General features: G+C 45.7%; 1 protein-coding gene across 7 annotated transcripts in view; it reads right to left on the reverse strand.

Annotated features, from left to right (window-relative positions):
• ggps1 (geranylgeranyl diphosphate synthase 1) overlaps window positions 1–16,167 on the reverse strand; it is a 118,873-nt gene that overhangs the window by 33,830 nt on the left and 68,876 nt on the right. For 4 of the 7 annotated variants that reach the window (XM_038800555.1, XM_038800554.1, XM_038800556.1 and 1 more), the window contains one exon: window positions 8,687–8,785. The exons of 1 other annotated variant lie outside the window; for it this stretch is intronic. In XM_038800555.1, coding sequence (XP_038656483.1) covers window positions 8,687–8,756 — 70 coding nt within the window. In that variant the 5' untranslated portion in view covers window positions 8,757–8,785. Of the gene's footprint in view, window positions 1–8,686; window positions 8,787–11,911; window positions 12,249–16,167 lie in introns of those variants that run through there. 2 more of the 7 variants (XM_038800557.1, XM_038800560.1) reach the window with 2 other exon arrangements.

Consider the following 16,167-nt stretch of genomic DNA (forward strand, 5'->3'; position numbering starts at 1 on the left):
ACCAGCTTTCCTGAATATCAGTCCTGCATACGTGTCAATCCCACAAATTAAAAATAAAGTCAAATGTTGCTCGACAAAGTTCTTGTGAAGCACTTTGGGATGTATCATTATAAAAGGAACTGCAGAAATGCAAGCAGTCATTGTTGAGGGCCAGATGTGTGCATGGATTAGTCTGGCTGCTTCAGAAATGCTTCTGATCAGACAGCTGTGAACCTGCTGGGCGATGTCCAAATCATCTTGCAGCTCATCCCTTGCCAATTCCTAAGAAAATGATCGTTTGAAGCTTTCAAGCAATAAAACTCTTCATTCTGGAGAGGACCCATCAGAAAAAGTGCTCAGAGAGTGTGAATGAAGACCCCAACAAGGAGCTCAGTTTTAAAGAAGCTGAGATTTCAGGTCTTGTACCACACATTAAAACCCAAGACACAATTTTATGACCATCACTGGCATAGTCGGAGTGCACGTAAACTAAGGAACAGGTTTCCTCTTTACCTGACCCAAATTATTACAGTGTCATCACAGAGGCCAAGATAAAGCACTTGACTATAGAAATTACCCAAACGAATCTGGAACAAAGCTTGAAAAAAAAAGGGAGTAGGATCATCTCAGATTTCTCGAAAAGGATTATTGAGCACATCATCCAGTGTTGCTCCACTTTTTCCCTTCTGTCAAGCTAGTTTTACAGGATGTACCGAAATAAAAGTAACGGATGCTACCTCCACTAAAACAGACCATCTATGGAGTCGGCAAATCCAACCCATGGATGCCCTGGCAGCAGGCCACATTCTTATCATAGACTTTACAGTGCAAAAGGAGGCCATTTGGCCCGTGGAGTATACACCGGCCCTTGAAAGAGCACCTTACCCAAGTCCACACTTCCACCCTATCCCCGTAACTCCACTTCCGGTTTGGCCACTACGGGGAAATTTAGCGTGACCAATTCACCTAACCCGCACACTTTGGACTGTGGGAGGAAACTGGAGCACCCGGAGGAAACCCACACAGACACGGGGAGAGTGTGCAGACTCCGCACAGACAGTGACCCAAGTTGGGATTCAAACCCAGGTCCCTGGCGCTGTGAAGCAACTGTGCTAACCACTGTGCTACTCCAATTATTATGATGATGATCTAGTGCAAAGATGCTTGTGACAGTGCACGCACAAACCCCTGCGCCAATTCAATTTGCCTGCAATAGGAAAGGGCTCAGTCTGCCACAGACTCAGTTTATTGCCCAAAGCTACATGTCAAAAACGAGAGGCTGTAGTCACTGCACCGATCAGACATTCCTTGAAGCCTTGCAAAATGTTGAATATGTAAATTTGAAAATGAAGACGGTGATCACAAATGGGAAGAACATAAACTTTCAGCTGCCAGAATAATAGTGCCAAGTCTTTGCTCGTTGTAGAGAATAGCTGTGGGTTCAGGATTTGGTTCATGAATCCACCACTTTCTCCAACAGTTAATACTGATGAAGGTGATACTTTCTCTGCAGTCAGAAAGTGCTCAGCACCCTGGGTGACGAGAGTTGTATAGGGGAGGAGAAACATTGGGAAAACACGGATAGGGAACCAAATGATTTGCAAAACAGACAGATGCAATTTGAAGATGCTATGTTACTTCCCTGGTGCCAGGGTGATGGATGTTTCCAAGCGGCTACAGGACATTGAGGAGGCAGGATGAGCAGTCAGGGGGCATAGCCCACAACAGCATCAATTGAAAAGGCAGAAAGATCACTCCTGGGACAAGTGGCATCTCCACAAGCTGGATCCAATGTTCTCGCAGGGAAGTTTGCTATCGTTGCTAGAAGGTTTAAACCCATTTGGTAGAGGGATGGGAAGCAGCAAGTACCATTAGAAAAGAGAAACTACGTACTCAAAGGATTGGAAGAGACAAATAACATGAGTAAAGAAATAGGGGCCAGGCTAAATGGGAAAACGAGGCGGCCAAAATTACATTTGCAGTGCATCTATGTGAATACAGGAGGAGGTGTGATCAGTAAGGTTGGTGAGCTGTTGCCCAAAGAGCCACTTGGGAATATTATACCATGCTGATGGGCAACACGGTAGCATTGTGGTTTGCACAATCGCTTCACAGGGTCCCAGGTTCGATTCCGGCTTGGGTCACTGTCTGTGCGGAGTCTGCACATCCTCCCCGTGTGTGCGTGGGTTTCCTCCGGGTGCTCCGGTTTCCTCCCACAGTCCAAAGATGTGCAGGTTAGGTGGATTGGCCATGATAAATTGCCCTTAGTGTCCAAAATTGCCCTTAGTGTTGGGTGGGGTTACTGGGTTGTGGGGATAGGGTGGAGGTATTGGCCTTGGGTGGGGTGCTCTTTCCAGGAGCCGGTGCAGACTTGATGGGCCGAATGGCCTCCTTCTGCACTGTAAATTCTATGAAATCTATGATAATGGAGAACTGGCTCAAAAAAAAGATTAGGACGGAGTACTAATATTTTAGGATACAAGATATCCAGGAAAGATAGTAAAGGAATTGAGAGGAGAGGCAGCTCTCATGATTAAGAAGAATATTAAAGAGAGCGAGAGAGAGGATGCCTGGCCAAGTCAGGCCAGAATCAATTTGGTTAGTTAACAGTAGAGTATCTTTATATCACTGGACATACCTCCACAAGCCATCATCTAGGGCAGGGGTGGGCAAACTTTTCCGTGCAAGGGCCACATTCAGAAATTCACAATTTTAAAGGGCCGCATAGTATATTAAGTAAAATAATTACTTCACCCGGTTATGATTCTGGGCGCCTCATATAGAACATAGAACAGTACAGCACAGAACAGGCCCTTCGGCCCTCGATGTTGTGCCGAGCAATGATCACCCTACTCAAGTCAACGTATCCACCCTATACCAGTAAGTAACCCAACAGCCCCCCCCCCCCCCAATTAACCTTAAAAAAAAAAATTTAATGGCTTGGTGGGCCGCATAAAGACCTTTGGCGGGCCGTAGTTTGCCCACCCCTGATCTAGGGGGAAGATAAGTTACAGAGGATTGCAAGAAAGATAGAGTAGCGATATGGAGGACTTCAATTATCCTAATATAGACTGATATACTATTGGCATAAAGGATCAAGGAGGCAGGGTGGGATGCAAACAAGTATCTGAAATGTGATCTGCAATATTTCAGATCAAAGAGGCAGACAAGTCTGGATATGGTTCTGGGAATGAGAAGGATCAAGTGTTATTAGCGATCACAGAATCGATCACATTTAGTGATCACAGAATCGTACGGTTATGATTCGCTACGGTAAAGAACAAGGAATAATCTGGTGTAAAATTACTTAATTGGAGCACAACCAATTACCACCGTACATTGAGAACAGATGTCTCCTGAGAAAGCTGCAATCAAGGATTTATGGGCTAATTGTAGGCAAAGAATAGGCTACCTTTAACGAGGAGATGGTCCAGGTACAGTCGAGGCTTATTCCAATGAGGAATTGGGAAAAGCCAAACAAAGGTCACTCAGTAGTAGCCTCCCTACATGTGATTTTCAAAAGTCTTCCATAAATCTAGCTGATGGAGATGACCAAAAGAGATCAAAAGTGGATGCTGTTTGGACCCAGGAGGCCTAATGGCATCAAGGTCAGCCATTCAGCCCATCATTTTCATGCCAGCTCTCTTAGCACTCCTTTCTGGGCAGCACGGTAGCATTGTGGATAGCACAATCGCTTCACAGCTCCAGGGTCCCAGGTTCGATTCCGGCTTGGGTCACTGTCTGTGCGGAGTCTGCACATCCTCCCAGTGTCCCCGTGGGTTTCCTCCGGGTGCTCCGGTTTCCTCCCAGAGTCCAAAGATGTGCAGGTTAGGTGGATTTGCCATGATAAATTGCCCTTAGTGTCCAAAATTGTCTTGGTGTTGGGTGGGGTTAGTGGGTTATGGGGTTAGGGTGGAGGTGTTGACCTTGGGTAGGGTGCTCTTTCGAAGAGCCAGTGCTGACTCGATAGGCTGAATGGCCTCCTTCTGCACTGTAAATTCTATGAAAAAATTCTATGCCTCACGCCGCCAAGGTCCCAGGTTCGATCCTCGCCCTAGGTCGGCCACTGACCGTGTGGAGTTTGCATATTCTTCCCGTGTTTGCATGGGTTTGGTGGATTGGCCACACTAAATTGCCCTTAATTGGGGGGGGGAAAAAATGAATTGGGTACTCTAAATTTTTTTAAAATGTTAATGCCAGCTCTCAGTAGAGCAATCCAGTCAGTTCTTTCCCTTTTTCTATTGTCATAGGTGTGCAGATTTATTTTTCATGTTCCCACCAGATTTCCTCTTGGAAAAAGTGATCATCTCTGCTTCCATCACCATCGTGGACAGTAAGTTCTAATTTATTACCACTCACGACTTAATGTTCTTCCTCGTGCCTCGCTCAAATCTGTACCAGTTGGTAGTTCATTCATCAGCCATTGGGAACAGCTTCCCACGTCATCCTTATCGAACCCCGTCATAATCTTGGACACCTATTAAATCGCTCTTCATCAATCTTTCTCCAACCAACTGCATAGCAAAATTCAATTTCTGCCAAGTCTCTGCCACACCCTCTCAAGGACCATCAAGTGGTTGAAATACTCTAGTTACAGCCTAACTAGAGATTTATAAAAGGGAGGGCACAGCTTTTGTACTCAATACCTCTATTTACAATGCCCAGGATCCCATATGCTTTGTCAACTACTCTCGTAATATGTCCAGCCATCTTCAGAGGTCAATGCACATGAGCCTCCAAGCCACACTGTCCCTTCGCACTTTGCAACTGTGCCATTAAGTCCCTATGCCTTCGACCAAAATTCCCGATGCCGTCTACCAAAATGTATCACCTCACTTGTATATTAAATACCCTCTGCCACTTGCCTGTTCATTCTACCGGTCTACGTTTTGTTGCAGTTAATTATTATCATTCCGCTGTTTACCACATCTCCAATTTTGGTATCATCGGCAAACTGCAGAACTAGAATCGATATAATTTTTATTATTTTTTTTAAAATCAGTGGTTCCGGCACTGGCCTTCGGGAAAGACCACCCTCTAATCTAAAAAATAGCCATTTATAACAGCTCACCATTTTGCCCCCAAACTTCTTTTATTCCAAGCTACCACTGACCCTCCTATTCCATAAGCCTCAGTTTTTGTGAACCAGCCTTCTATGAAATATCTCGGCAAACACCTTCTGAAAAATCCACATAGACAACAGTTGTTATATTCCCATCATCAACCTTAAAAAAATGTAATTAATCAAGCACAAGGTCTTTTGCAAATCTGTGCTGGCTTTCCTTAATTAAGCCAAAAAAACTCCACCAATAAGAGTCACATTTGCACTCTCCAGTCCTCTCGTACCTATATGTGGGACGGTTGAAAGATTATGGAAAGCCCTCCACTATCTCCACTCCCATTAACCGCCTGTGAAACAAGCCATTTGAAGAAAGGCCTCCACTATCTCCACTCCCATTTACAGCCTATGATACAAGCCATCCGAAACAAGCGACTTACCCACTTACCACAGCCAGCCTAGAGTACATCCTTCCTATCAATTTTTGCTGCATCATTCCCTCTACCAGCTCTGCTTCTACTGATAATTTGAAAGCATCCTCTTTCTTAGTAAACACCAATACAAAATGCCTCAATATTCCAGCCTCATTCGTCGCACATTGAGTTATAAGTCACCCTCTTTGTCCCGAATGAAACCCATTCCACCTCTTACAGGTTACATGCTGGCAAAGGATTTTTGGATTCCCTTTTATGTTAACTGCCATTCAATACTCCTCCTCTCTCTACCAGTCTTACGTATTTTCTTCTTATTCCTTCTCTCAGTCTATTGTGGTTGGTCTGGATTTCGCGTGTGCCATACATCCCTTTTTTGTTTCATCATATTCTTTCACTCCTTTGTTAAGAAAAGAGGCCTGGCTTTGGTCCCCCTATCTTTCCCTGTTGTTGGAATACTCAGACATATCCTCCTTAAAGGATCACCTGTTGTTCCATTCTCTTTTCCCTGCCTACCTCTGGTTCCATGTTACCCTGGTAGATCCCTTCTCAGTCATTTGGAAGTTTGCCTTCCTCCAATTTAGAAGCTTACTTCAAATTGCCCCTTGCTGCTCTCCATTACTAATATAAACTTTATAACATGATGATCACTCCCATGTGTTCGCCCACAGACATATGCTTTCCTTGCCCACCTCATTTGCCAGCACCAAACCCAGAAATGCCTCCTTTTCAGTTGGACCAAGAATAATTTGGAACACTTCAGAATTCCTACCCCTGCTGACTCTTACCCCAATATTGTTATTTGGGAGGAACAGGGTTTCCCAAGCTGCAGAACCCCGAAGGGCCTTCCAAGACGTCCAAGCATTCTCAATGTTGATGTCCCTTTTTTGTTGTGAAATAGGTGCGAACACAAATCGAATGTAATTAAATATTTTTCAGCCATATCTATGCATATATTAATCTGGCAATAATTTAAAAGTTCCCACGTGCCCACCCGGTTTGGGAACCTGAGGTTAAGTAATATTAAAGTGCCCCAATATCACCACTCTATTGTTCTCTCACATCGGATTTCCCTGCAGATTTGCTTCTCCATCTTTCCTGTACCATTTACCTTGAATAGTGTGATAATGGCTTTTTGCTTCTCAATTCTAATCAAATGGATTCTGTCCTTGCGTCTTCTTGCCAAGATTGCAGCACTTTCCCAATCAATACATGCCATCTCCCTTTTTCCCCTACCTCTTCTGAACATTCTCTCTTGGAACAGTCCGTGCCATTTCTAAAGCCACATTTCCACCAGTGACAATACTATCTTCCCACACAGCTATTTGCGCTTCTAGCTCACACCTTTTGACCCCAATTTGTATGTTCATGCATTCTAAATTGGTTTTGCAATCTATGTGGGTCTTCGCAGTCTGCACCTGTCTAAGAGAGTATTATTTCTCTCCACACAAACCTCTTTATCCACCTGGTTTCCAAGAGGACAGGAATGCATCAGTAGTGCATTGTTAACATCAGCTCAGATCATGCATTCAATTTCTGGAGTGAGGGTTGAAACAATAAACTTTTGATTCAGAGGTGAAAGTGTTGCTAAATTAGTATTTTGTCTTTCATGGGATGTGGGCGTCGCTGGCAAAGCCAGCATTTGTTGCCCGTCCCTAATTGCCCTCGAACTGAGTGGCTTTTTAAAAAACAGTCAACCACATTACTGTGGATCTGGAGTCACATGTAGACCAGACCAGGTAAAGATGGCAGATTTCCTTCCTTAAAGGACATTAGCGAACCAGATGGGTTTTACGGCATTCGACAATGGTTTCATGGCCAGCATGAGACTTTTAATTCCAGATATTTTACTGAATTCAAATTTCACCATTTGCCATTGGGGGATTTGAAACCAGTTCCCCAAAACATTATCCGGGTGTCTGGATTACTAGTCCAGTGACAATACCACTACGCCACCGCCTCCTCTAAATTGTGTTACTGGACTAATAATCCAGATAATACAAATTGCACAATACCTACAAGAATTTGATTTTGTAAAAACATCTTGAAATATTTTTGAAAGATCAGTAAAATAAGTGACTACAGAGCTCAGACCATCATCAAAACCCAACTGATTCAGTGATGTCCTTCAGGGAAGGAAATCTGTCACCTTTAACAGCGTGTGGAGGGATTTCAAGTGGGTGAGTCTTAAAATTCTCTGCCCCCAAAACTGGCAAAATTTCAGTTCTGCTTCAATAACTAAGATATAACTTGAGAAGTATAATAGCTGCAAACAAAACTGACGGCATGGAATGTTTATTGTGTTGATACTGATATGGGCCAGGGTTTCGAGAACCCCAAAGTGTATCATGGAGTTCACCTGACCTATAACTTTTAATAGATTGTGGTATGGGGAGCACACGGCTCACTCTACAGGTGGGTACAGCAGAAATTGAAATTTTAAAGCAAAACAATGTTTGTTCTATGAACTCAAGTTAACCTTAAAACATTGTGAACATCTTAGCAACCATCAATTGAAATACAACCTCCAAAGAATACAACACTAAGTAATGCTTAATAACTTCCCAAACAACATCCAGAAGACAAAAGAAGCACATTATGTTTACATTCACTGCTGAGAACATTTATAATTCTGAATTCACCAAATGATCAAGAGGCAATTTAGCATGGCCAATCCACCTAACCTGCACATCTTTGGTTTCCTCCGGGTGCTCCGGTTTCCTCCCACAGTCCAATGTGTGCGTGGATTTCCTCCGGGTGCTCCAGTTTCCTCCCACAGTCCAAAGATGTGCAGGTTAGGTGGACTGGCCATGATAAATTGCCCTTAGTGTCCAAAATTGCCCTTAGTGTTGGGTGGGGTTACTGGGTTATCGGGATAGGGCGGGGGTGTGGGCTTGGGTAGGGTGCTCTTTCCAAGAGCCGGTGCAGACTCGATGGGCTGAATGGCCTCCTTCTGCACTGTAAATTCTATGAATCTATGAAAAGCAAATTAATGGGGATGCTGGAATTCGAAACAAAAACAAAAAATGCTGGACAAACGCCGAAGATCTGATGGCCTCTGTGGAGAGAGAAGGGAGCTGACGTTTCGAGTCTGGATGACTCGGTAAAAGCTGATACAAAACTGTTGCTTTCACACAATCAGAAACAGCTACTCGTCTTATTAAGTACATTTCATACACATCGGATCAGGGACATGGGCTACACCAAGGCACTGTACCTGACAACTGCAGGATATAGTGGTAAGGCTCCAGCAGGATCCTTTCAGAAGCTCCTTCCTTGTTCTCCATAGTACTGAGTAGATTGGATGAGCATTAACCTGTAATGAATTAAATATTTACTGTATAACAATTTGCAGACAGAATATTGTGAAACTTGTTATGCTGCTGTCATTCGTCTTTCTGGTGGGAATTTGTCAGTTCTGCTTTACATTGCTGGATTTGCATTCATTTCACACATTCAAGTACAATACAGCCGTCAAATGCCACTAATTAGAGACTGGAGTATGGTATCCCTCCAGAAAAAAAACAGTTTACTAATACTTCCTTTAATTGGTGTTCAGTTTTATGCAGGGAGAAACAGTCTCACTACCCCCACAGATTGCATCAGCAGAACACAAATACTGGGCAAATGATCAAAGTCTAAATTTTGGCGTACAGCTTTAACACAAACTCCAGAGGGAGTATCTGATTTGAGGTGGCTGCTGGAAGGAAAAAGGGAATGTGAAAGACATTTATCATCTTAAATTCCAGCACTGGAAAACACAAAGTGGAATCAGATTTGTGCTGTGGGAGAGGGAGCTTGGAGCAACAATACAGGTTTCTGCCCAGAAAACCAAGCACTGGCCTTAACAAGTAAATCCCGTCTATTGTCAGAACTGCTGCCAGACAGTGAGACTATCACAACATTCAACTGGTCTGAAATACTAATCCAAAAGCTTTGGCACTTGCTGTAAAATATATTCTTCCAGTACAGCAGTCTTACATCAAAGTTGTATTTCAGCTAGCTTTTCCAATCAACACCATGTATCCTGTAATGATCAAATCTTTTTAAACCAATGCACTGTGCTGCCAATTCAAAGCACACATTGTTTTTTTTTTTAATGGTTGCTGTTTTGTGGGGTCCACACCAGTGTCCTATCCTGATGTTCCACTGTTGGAATGATTCGTTCAACAGTATTGCACATCTCCCAACTTGATTCTCTTGACCAACAAGCTTATGCGTTTCCTGCCCTTATTGGATCGTTATTCTTGTACTTTCTATTTACTGCGGTGCCAGTTATTGGTGGACCAGCTCACGTTGTGGCCCCAAGGCTAATAATGGAGGACAGCAGTGAAGTATATTTTGAGGTGCCATGATTTGAGCTAGCCCCAGGTTACACCATTCCTGATACCATCATCATTAATTTCTACCCTACCCCACACACTCTCCAAAGTCACAACGGGCGAACAACCTGGGGCCAGAATGATTTTAAAATATGCAGACATTTAACTTGGTTACAAACTTCAAATGGATATGTGGTCATCAATCACAAATGTAATTCAGAAAATTGCAAAGTCATTCATTTTAGTAGAAAGGGCACCGACAGTAAAGGATACAATTCTAACAGGCATAAAGGAGTAAGGGGGCTTTGGTGTGTATGTCTATAAATCATTGAAAGTGTCAGGACACGTTGAGAAAGCAGTGAATTGTGCTCCAGTGGCATAATCGGTTAGCGCGCGGTACTTATACAGCAGTGCGGTCGGCGAGAAAGCAGTGAATAAAGCAGACAGCATGCCCCACTTGTATTAAAATAGGTGCAGAGTGCAAAAAAAAACAAGGAAGTGGTGATGAACCTGTATAAAACACTCATTCTGTCTCATCTGAGAGTGTTGCTTCCACTTCTTGGCACCATTCTTTAGGAAAGATGTCAAGGCTTCAGATTGCAGAAAAACTCAAAAAATGAAGGGATTAGGAACTTCAGTGGGAGAGACGAGAAGGTTTGATAGACATGTTCAAATCACAAGGAATCTGGACAGAGTAGGGAAGGAGAAATGGTTGCCATTGGTGAAAGGATCAAGAAGGGGCAGCACGGTGGCACAGTGGTCAACACCTATGCCTCAGTGCCAGGGACTGGGGTTCAATGCCAGCCTTGGGCGACTGTGTAGGGTCTGTACTTTTCTGTGGGTTTCCTCCCACAGTCCAGAGATGTGCAAGTTAACCGGGGTCACAAAGATAGGGTGGTGGATGGCTTGGAGGGGGTAGGATGAGGAAAAGAATGGGCCTAGGTGGGGTGCTCTTTCGGAGGGTTAGTGCAGACTCAATTGACTGAATGGCCGCCTTTTATGAGTCTATAGAACTAAAGGGTACAGATTTCAGCTAATTGGCAAAAGCAATGACAACACGAAGGAAAGACATTCGCGCAGCAAGTGGTTGGGATCTACATATGAATTAGGAGTAAACTATACAGCCTCAGGACTCTGCTCCAACATTTCATTACATTAAACTAATCAGATTATACCCCAACTCTGTCGACCACACTCGTCAGTCATGAATCTACCTCTCCCTTCTTTTTATTTTAAATTTAGAGTACCCAATTCATTTTTTCCAATTAAGGGGCAATTTAGCGTGGCCAATTCACCTACCCTGCAAAACTTTGGATTTTGGGGGTGAAACCCACGCAAACACGGGGAGAATGTGCAAACTCCACAAGGACAGTGACCCAGAGCCGGGATCGAACCTGGGACCTCGGTGCAGTGAGGTTGCAGTGCTAACCACTGCACCACCGTGCTGCCCTACCTCTTCCTTCTAAATGTTCAATGACCCTGTCTCCACTCCTCTCTGGGAAAGAAAGGGCCAACGGTTCATGACACAAAACAAAAATCATCTCAATCTTAAATGGGAGACTCCTTATTTTTAAATATGTGCCCCCGAGTCCTGGAGCATTTTTTAAAAATAAATTTAGATGACCCAATTATTTTTTCCAATTAAGGGGCAATTTAGCATGGCCAATCCACCTACTCTGCCCATTTTTGGGTTGTGGGGGCGAAACCCACGCAGACACGGGGAGAATGTGCAAACTCCACACGGACAGTGACCCAGAGCCGGGATCGAACCTGGGACCTCAGCGCAGTGAGGCGGTTGTGCTAACCACTAGGCCACCGTGCTGCCCTATCCTGGAGCATTTATACTCTTTCTTATTTATACACGGAGACTAAAACTGTACACCGTGCTCCAGATGTGGCCTCACCCATGCACCCATGCATTCCATTTGCCTTCCTCATCACTTGCAGTACGCTGCATACTAACTGTTCCTGACTAATTAAAGCACCAGGATGCCTAGATCCCTCTGCATCCCAGAGTTCCTCAAATCTCTCTCCATTTAAATTTCTATTCTTCCAGCCAAATTAAACAAGTTCAGTTTTCCACATATGGGCAAAGAAGCCTCCTGATGATTACCACCTACCCCCAGCTTTTGAATCAGCACTCCTCCACGCTGAACACCAAATGGAACAAGCACAGTGACAAGGGCACAGAATGTACTCTGGGTCAGAGACATCAAAGGCTCAGTCGCACCACTACTGACTGAGCTGGCCCGAAAGGACGTAGCACAAAGGAAAGTTGCTAATCATCTCAGTCCCAAGTCTTTGGTGCAGGCATGACCCATGGTAGTGTCCTAGGCTCAAGAATCTTCAGCTGCTTCATCGATGAACTTCCCTCCAAACTATGGTCAGAATGGAGGACGTTTGCCGATTGCAGAATGTTCAGTCTCATTCCTGACTTCTCAGATACAAAAGAAATCGGTGCCCATATGCAGCAAGATCTGGAAAACATTCAGACTTGGGTTGATGTGTAGCAAGTAACATTTGCGCTTGCACCCAAATGCCAGGCAGTGACCATATGTGAAGCAGGCCATCTGTACTTCACATTCAATGGCATTACCAAGGACCCAGGTTCACTAGTGTGTGTGTGTGTGCGCGCGTGCGCGCACGCGCGAGACCATTGATCAGCAACTGATCGGGAACAATCATATAAAGATTGTGGCTACAAGAGCAGGTTAGAGGCTGGGAATTTTGCAGTGAGCACCTCCACAGAGCCTTTCTACCATCTACAAGGCACAAGTCAGGAGTGCAATGGAATACTCGAGTGCAGCTTCAACAACACTAGAGACACTCGACACCATTCTGGACAAAGCAGCCCACTTGATTAGCATCCCATCATCTTAAACATTCACTTCCTCCAGCAGCAATGGACAGTGGCATCAGTGCAGACCATCTGCAAGATGCACTGTAGCAATTTGTTAAGGCTCTTTCAACAGCATCTTCCAAACCGCTAACAACAGGACAAGGGCAGCAGCTTCATGGGAATACCAGCATCTGCAAGTTCCCTCCAAGTCACTCACCATCCTTCTCCATTGCTGGATCAAAATGGTGGAACTCTTCTTAACAGCACTGCAAAGTGTACCTCCACCACGTGGACTGCAGTGGTTCAAGAGGGTGCCTGACCACCACCTTGTCAAGGATATTTATGGATGGGCAATAAGTACTAACCTAGCCGGCATCACCCACATCCCAATAAAAATACGAACATACATACATAGATACGAATTAAGACCTAGAACAAGCCATTCAACCCCTTGGGCCTGCTCTGCTATTCAGTACAATTATGGCGGATTGGATTGTGACCTCAACGCCACATTCCATCTACCTGCCATAGTTTCTTCACTAACCAGGGAGTCCATGGTTGTCTACCACTGCCTTGAAAACATGTGTGGTCACACCTCCACGGCACACACTTCCGGTAGCGGCCATGACCAGCTAGGTCGCATACACAGCAGCTCCCGCCAGGATCCAGATTTCGGGCCGTTAAACGGGGCGCGGCGGCACTTGAAGGGCGGGTACCGGCGTGGGAACGGACGCTGGAGAGGTTCCCCCTGGTGCTGTATGGAGGGAACCAGGAGCGGGGCCGTAAAACGTGCAATTGCGGAGAGGAAGACAGAGCAGGCCCGGGAAGACAAAATGACACCTGGCACAGTTCAGGAAGCATGGGCCCAGTGGGCCAGAGAGCAGCAGGACTTCTTGAGGAGCTGTTTTACGGAACTAAAATTGGAGATGCTGGAGGTCCAGAAGGCACAGGAGAAGGCGATCAAAGAGGTGGAGAGGGTTTCTGAGAACGAGGACAAGATCCTGGACCTGGGTTAGTTAGTGATATGGTTGGATTCCTCAACCTGGAGCGAATAAAGATCGCCTTGAGAGGGTCCGTGCTGGGGTTCTCCCGGCGGTGGCAACCGGGGGGGGGGGGGGGGGGGACTTGTTGATATAATGTGTACTTTCGTTTTGTATAATGATAGCAGCCACCAAATTTTGTTAAATATTTTTCACTTACTGTTTTTCTTTTTGTTATCTAAAAATCCCGGTTGAAAAAGCTTCCATAAAAATAATTATTTTTTTTAAAATGCCTCCACGGCACAGTAGCACAGTGCTTAGCATTGAGAAGAGGCTGGTTTAGCACAGGGCTAAAGAGCTGGCTTTGAAAGCAGACCAAGGCAGGCCAGCAGCATGGTTCAATTCCAGTACCAGCCTCCCCGGACAGGCGCCGGATTGTGGCGAGTTGGGGCTTTCACAGTAACTTAATTTGAAGCCTACTTGTGACAATAAGCGATTTTCATTTCCTTTCATTGCTGCCTCACAGGGACCCAGGCTCAATTCCAACCTCAAGTGACGGTCCGTGTGGAGTTTGCACATTCTCCCCGTGTATGCGTGGGGTTCTTCCGGATGCTCCAGTTTCCTCCCATGGTCCAAACATTTTTTTTTTTAAACTTAAGAGTACCCAATTAATTTTTTCCAATTAAGGGCAAATTTAGCTTGTACAATCCAACTACCCTGCACATCTTTGGGTTGTGGGGGCGAACTCACACAAACATGGGGAGAATGTGCAAACTCCACACTGACGGTGACCCAGGACTGGGATTGAACCTGGACCTCGGCTAACCACTGCGCCACCATGATGCCACCCCACGGTTCAAAGATGTGCAGGTTCGAGGTCGGGTTCATTTTCAGAGGGCTGCTGTAGACTCGATGGGCTGAAGGGCCTCCATCTACACAGCAGGGATTTTACACTCCAGGAAGAGCATTTCAAAGATTCATAATCCTCAAAACATTTCTTATCTCAGCCTGACATGAGACCCTTTATTTTTTTCAATCTGATTCAGGTAGTCTAGATTAAAATTACCCATGATTACAATTTATTTCACGTATTTGGGATTGCAGGTGGCGCAGGACTGGGCGTTATTTTATAAACTTAATTTTACAAGCCTGGTGGGGAGGATGAAGGAGGACTGGGGTGATGGGATAGTCTCCCCTGGTCGCTGACAGGCTGGGTGTAGGCTGTAAAAATGAAAATTCTGCCAAAGTTCTTGTTTTCGTTCCAGTGCCCAAGACATTCTTTCGAGGGGTGGACAGGATAAGGAAGGCGGTGCTCCGAGGGGGCGGCAGTCAGGGGAGGCGGCGAGTTTGGCTTTTCCAAACCCGTTACACGATTATTGGGCAGAGAAGGTGCGGGGCTGGAGTAGAGAGACGGCGGCCTTGTGGGTTTGGATGGCATGTTACTGGCATGCTAATGGCACCGCTAGCATACCTGGGGAAGTACTTGGGTAGCCCTGCGGTGGTAGCCACGCTGAAGATTTGAAGGCAATTCCAACAGCACTTCAAGTTGCGGGTAGGGTCGAGGGTGATGCCAAGAAAAGGGAATCATGGGTTTGAGCCAGGGAGGATGGATGAGGTGTTCCAGGGATAGGAAGAGCTCTGTTTTTGTTGGGACAGTTTGAAAGCTTGGAGGAGTTGGGGGTGAAGTATGGGCTCCAGATTGAGGAGTGGTTAAGGTGCGGAATTGATCTTCCTGGTGACCATCTTCCTCGTTGTTGGAGGAGATGCTGTTGGTAGGGTGGGGGGGTTCGGCGATCAATGGTAGGATTATGGAGGACACGGAGTTCATGGAAACGATTAAGTTCAAATGAGAGGAGGAGCTGGGGATGGTGTTGGAGGAAGGACGATGGCGCGAAGTGCTGCAGAGGATTAACTGCAGGGCGCACTTAACGAAGACGAGGATGAGCTAGCTGTTGAGCGGTGTGGGAAGGGTTCAGCCAATCATGTCCATATGGGCTTCCGATGGCGGCCATGGAGTGTGGTCACTCACAGGGCAGCTCTGGCTCGAAGGTGTTGGTTTGGGCTCTTCATACCTGTTAGTGGGGTAGCTCCAGCAGGAAAGTGGTGCAGAAGGTGTAGAGGGAGGGGTTCTCTCCAAGATTTGCTTGCCTAATAGCTAACAGACTTGGCAAAAAACAGTTAAAGACCTGGATTGGAGGGGACCTGTGGCTCAGCAACAATTGTGAAATTGGCCGTTTGTGGAGTTTTTCTTTTCAGGGTGTGGGGGGGGGGGGGGGGGGGGGGGGGGGGGCTGGCAGCCTTCCTGTGGGAGCTGCCACTCTGGCAGGTAATGCTGGAAAATGGAGGTGTGGTGGGGGGGATTGCAACTTGGCAGAGTAGGAGACTGAGCGTGGTCCTGGACTGAGAGGGGGCCATCTTGGATGGGCCCACTTTCGGGTGACATTAGAGGAGGCAGAGCTTGGGGGGGGGGAGGGAAAGATGATGGCAGACAGTAGAGGGGAGTGGAGCCGTAAGCCTCCAGTGAGAATTGTAATGTGGAACATCCGGGGGTTAAACG

This window comes from Scyliorhinus canicula, chromosome 6, assembly GCF_902713615.1.
Source record: "Scyliorhinus canicula chromosome 6, sScyCan1.1, whole genome shotgun sequence".
Taxonomy (NCBI): Eukaryota; Metazoa; Chordata; class Chondrichthyes; order Carcharhiniformes; family Scyliorhinidae; genus Scyliorhinus; species Scyliorhinus canicula.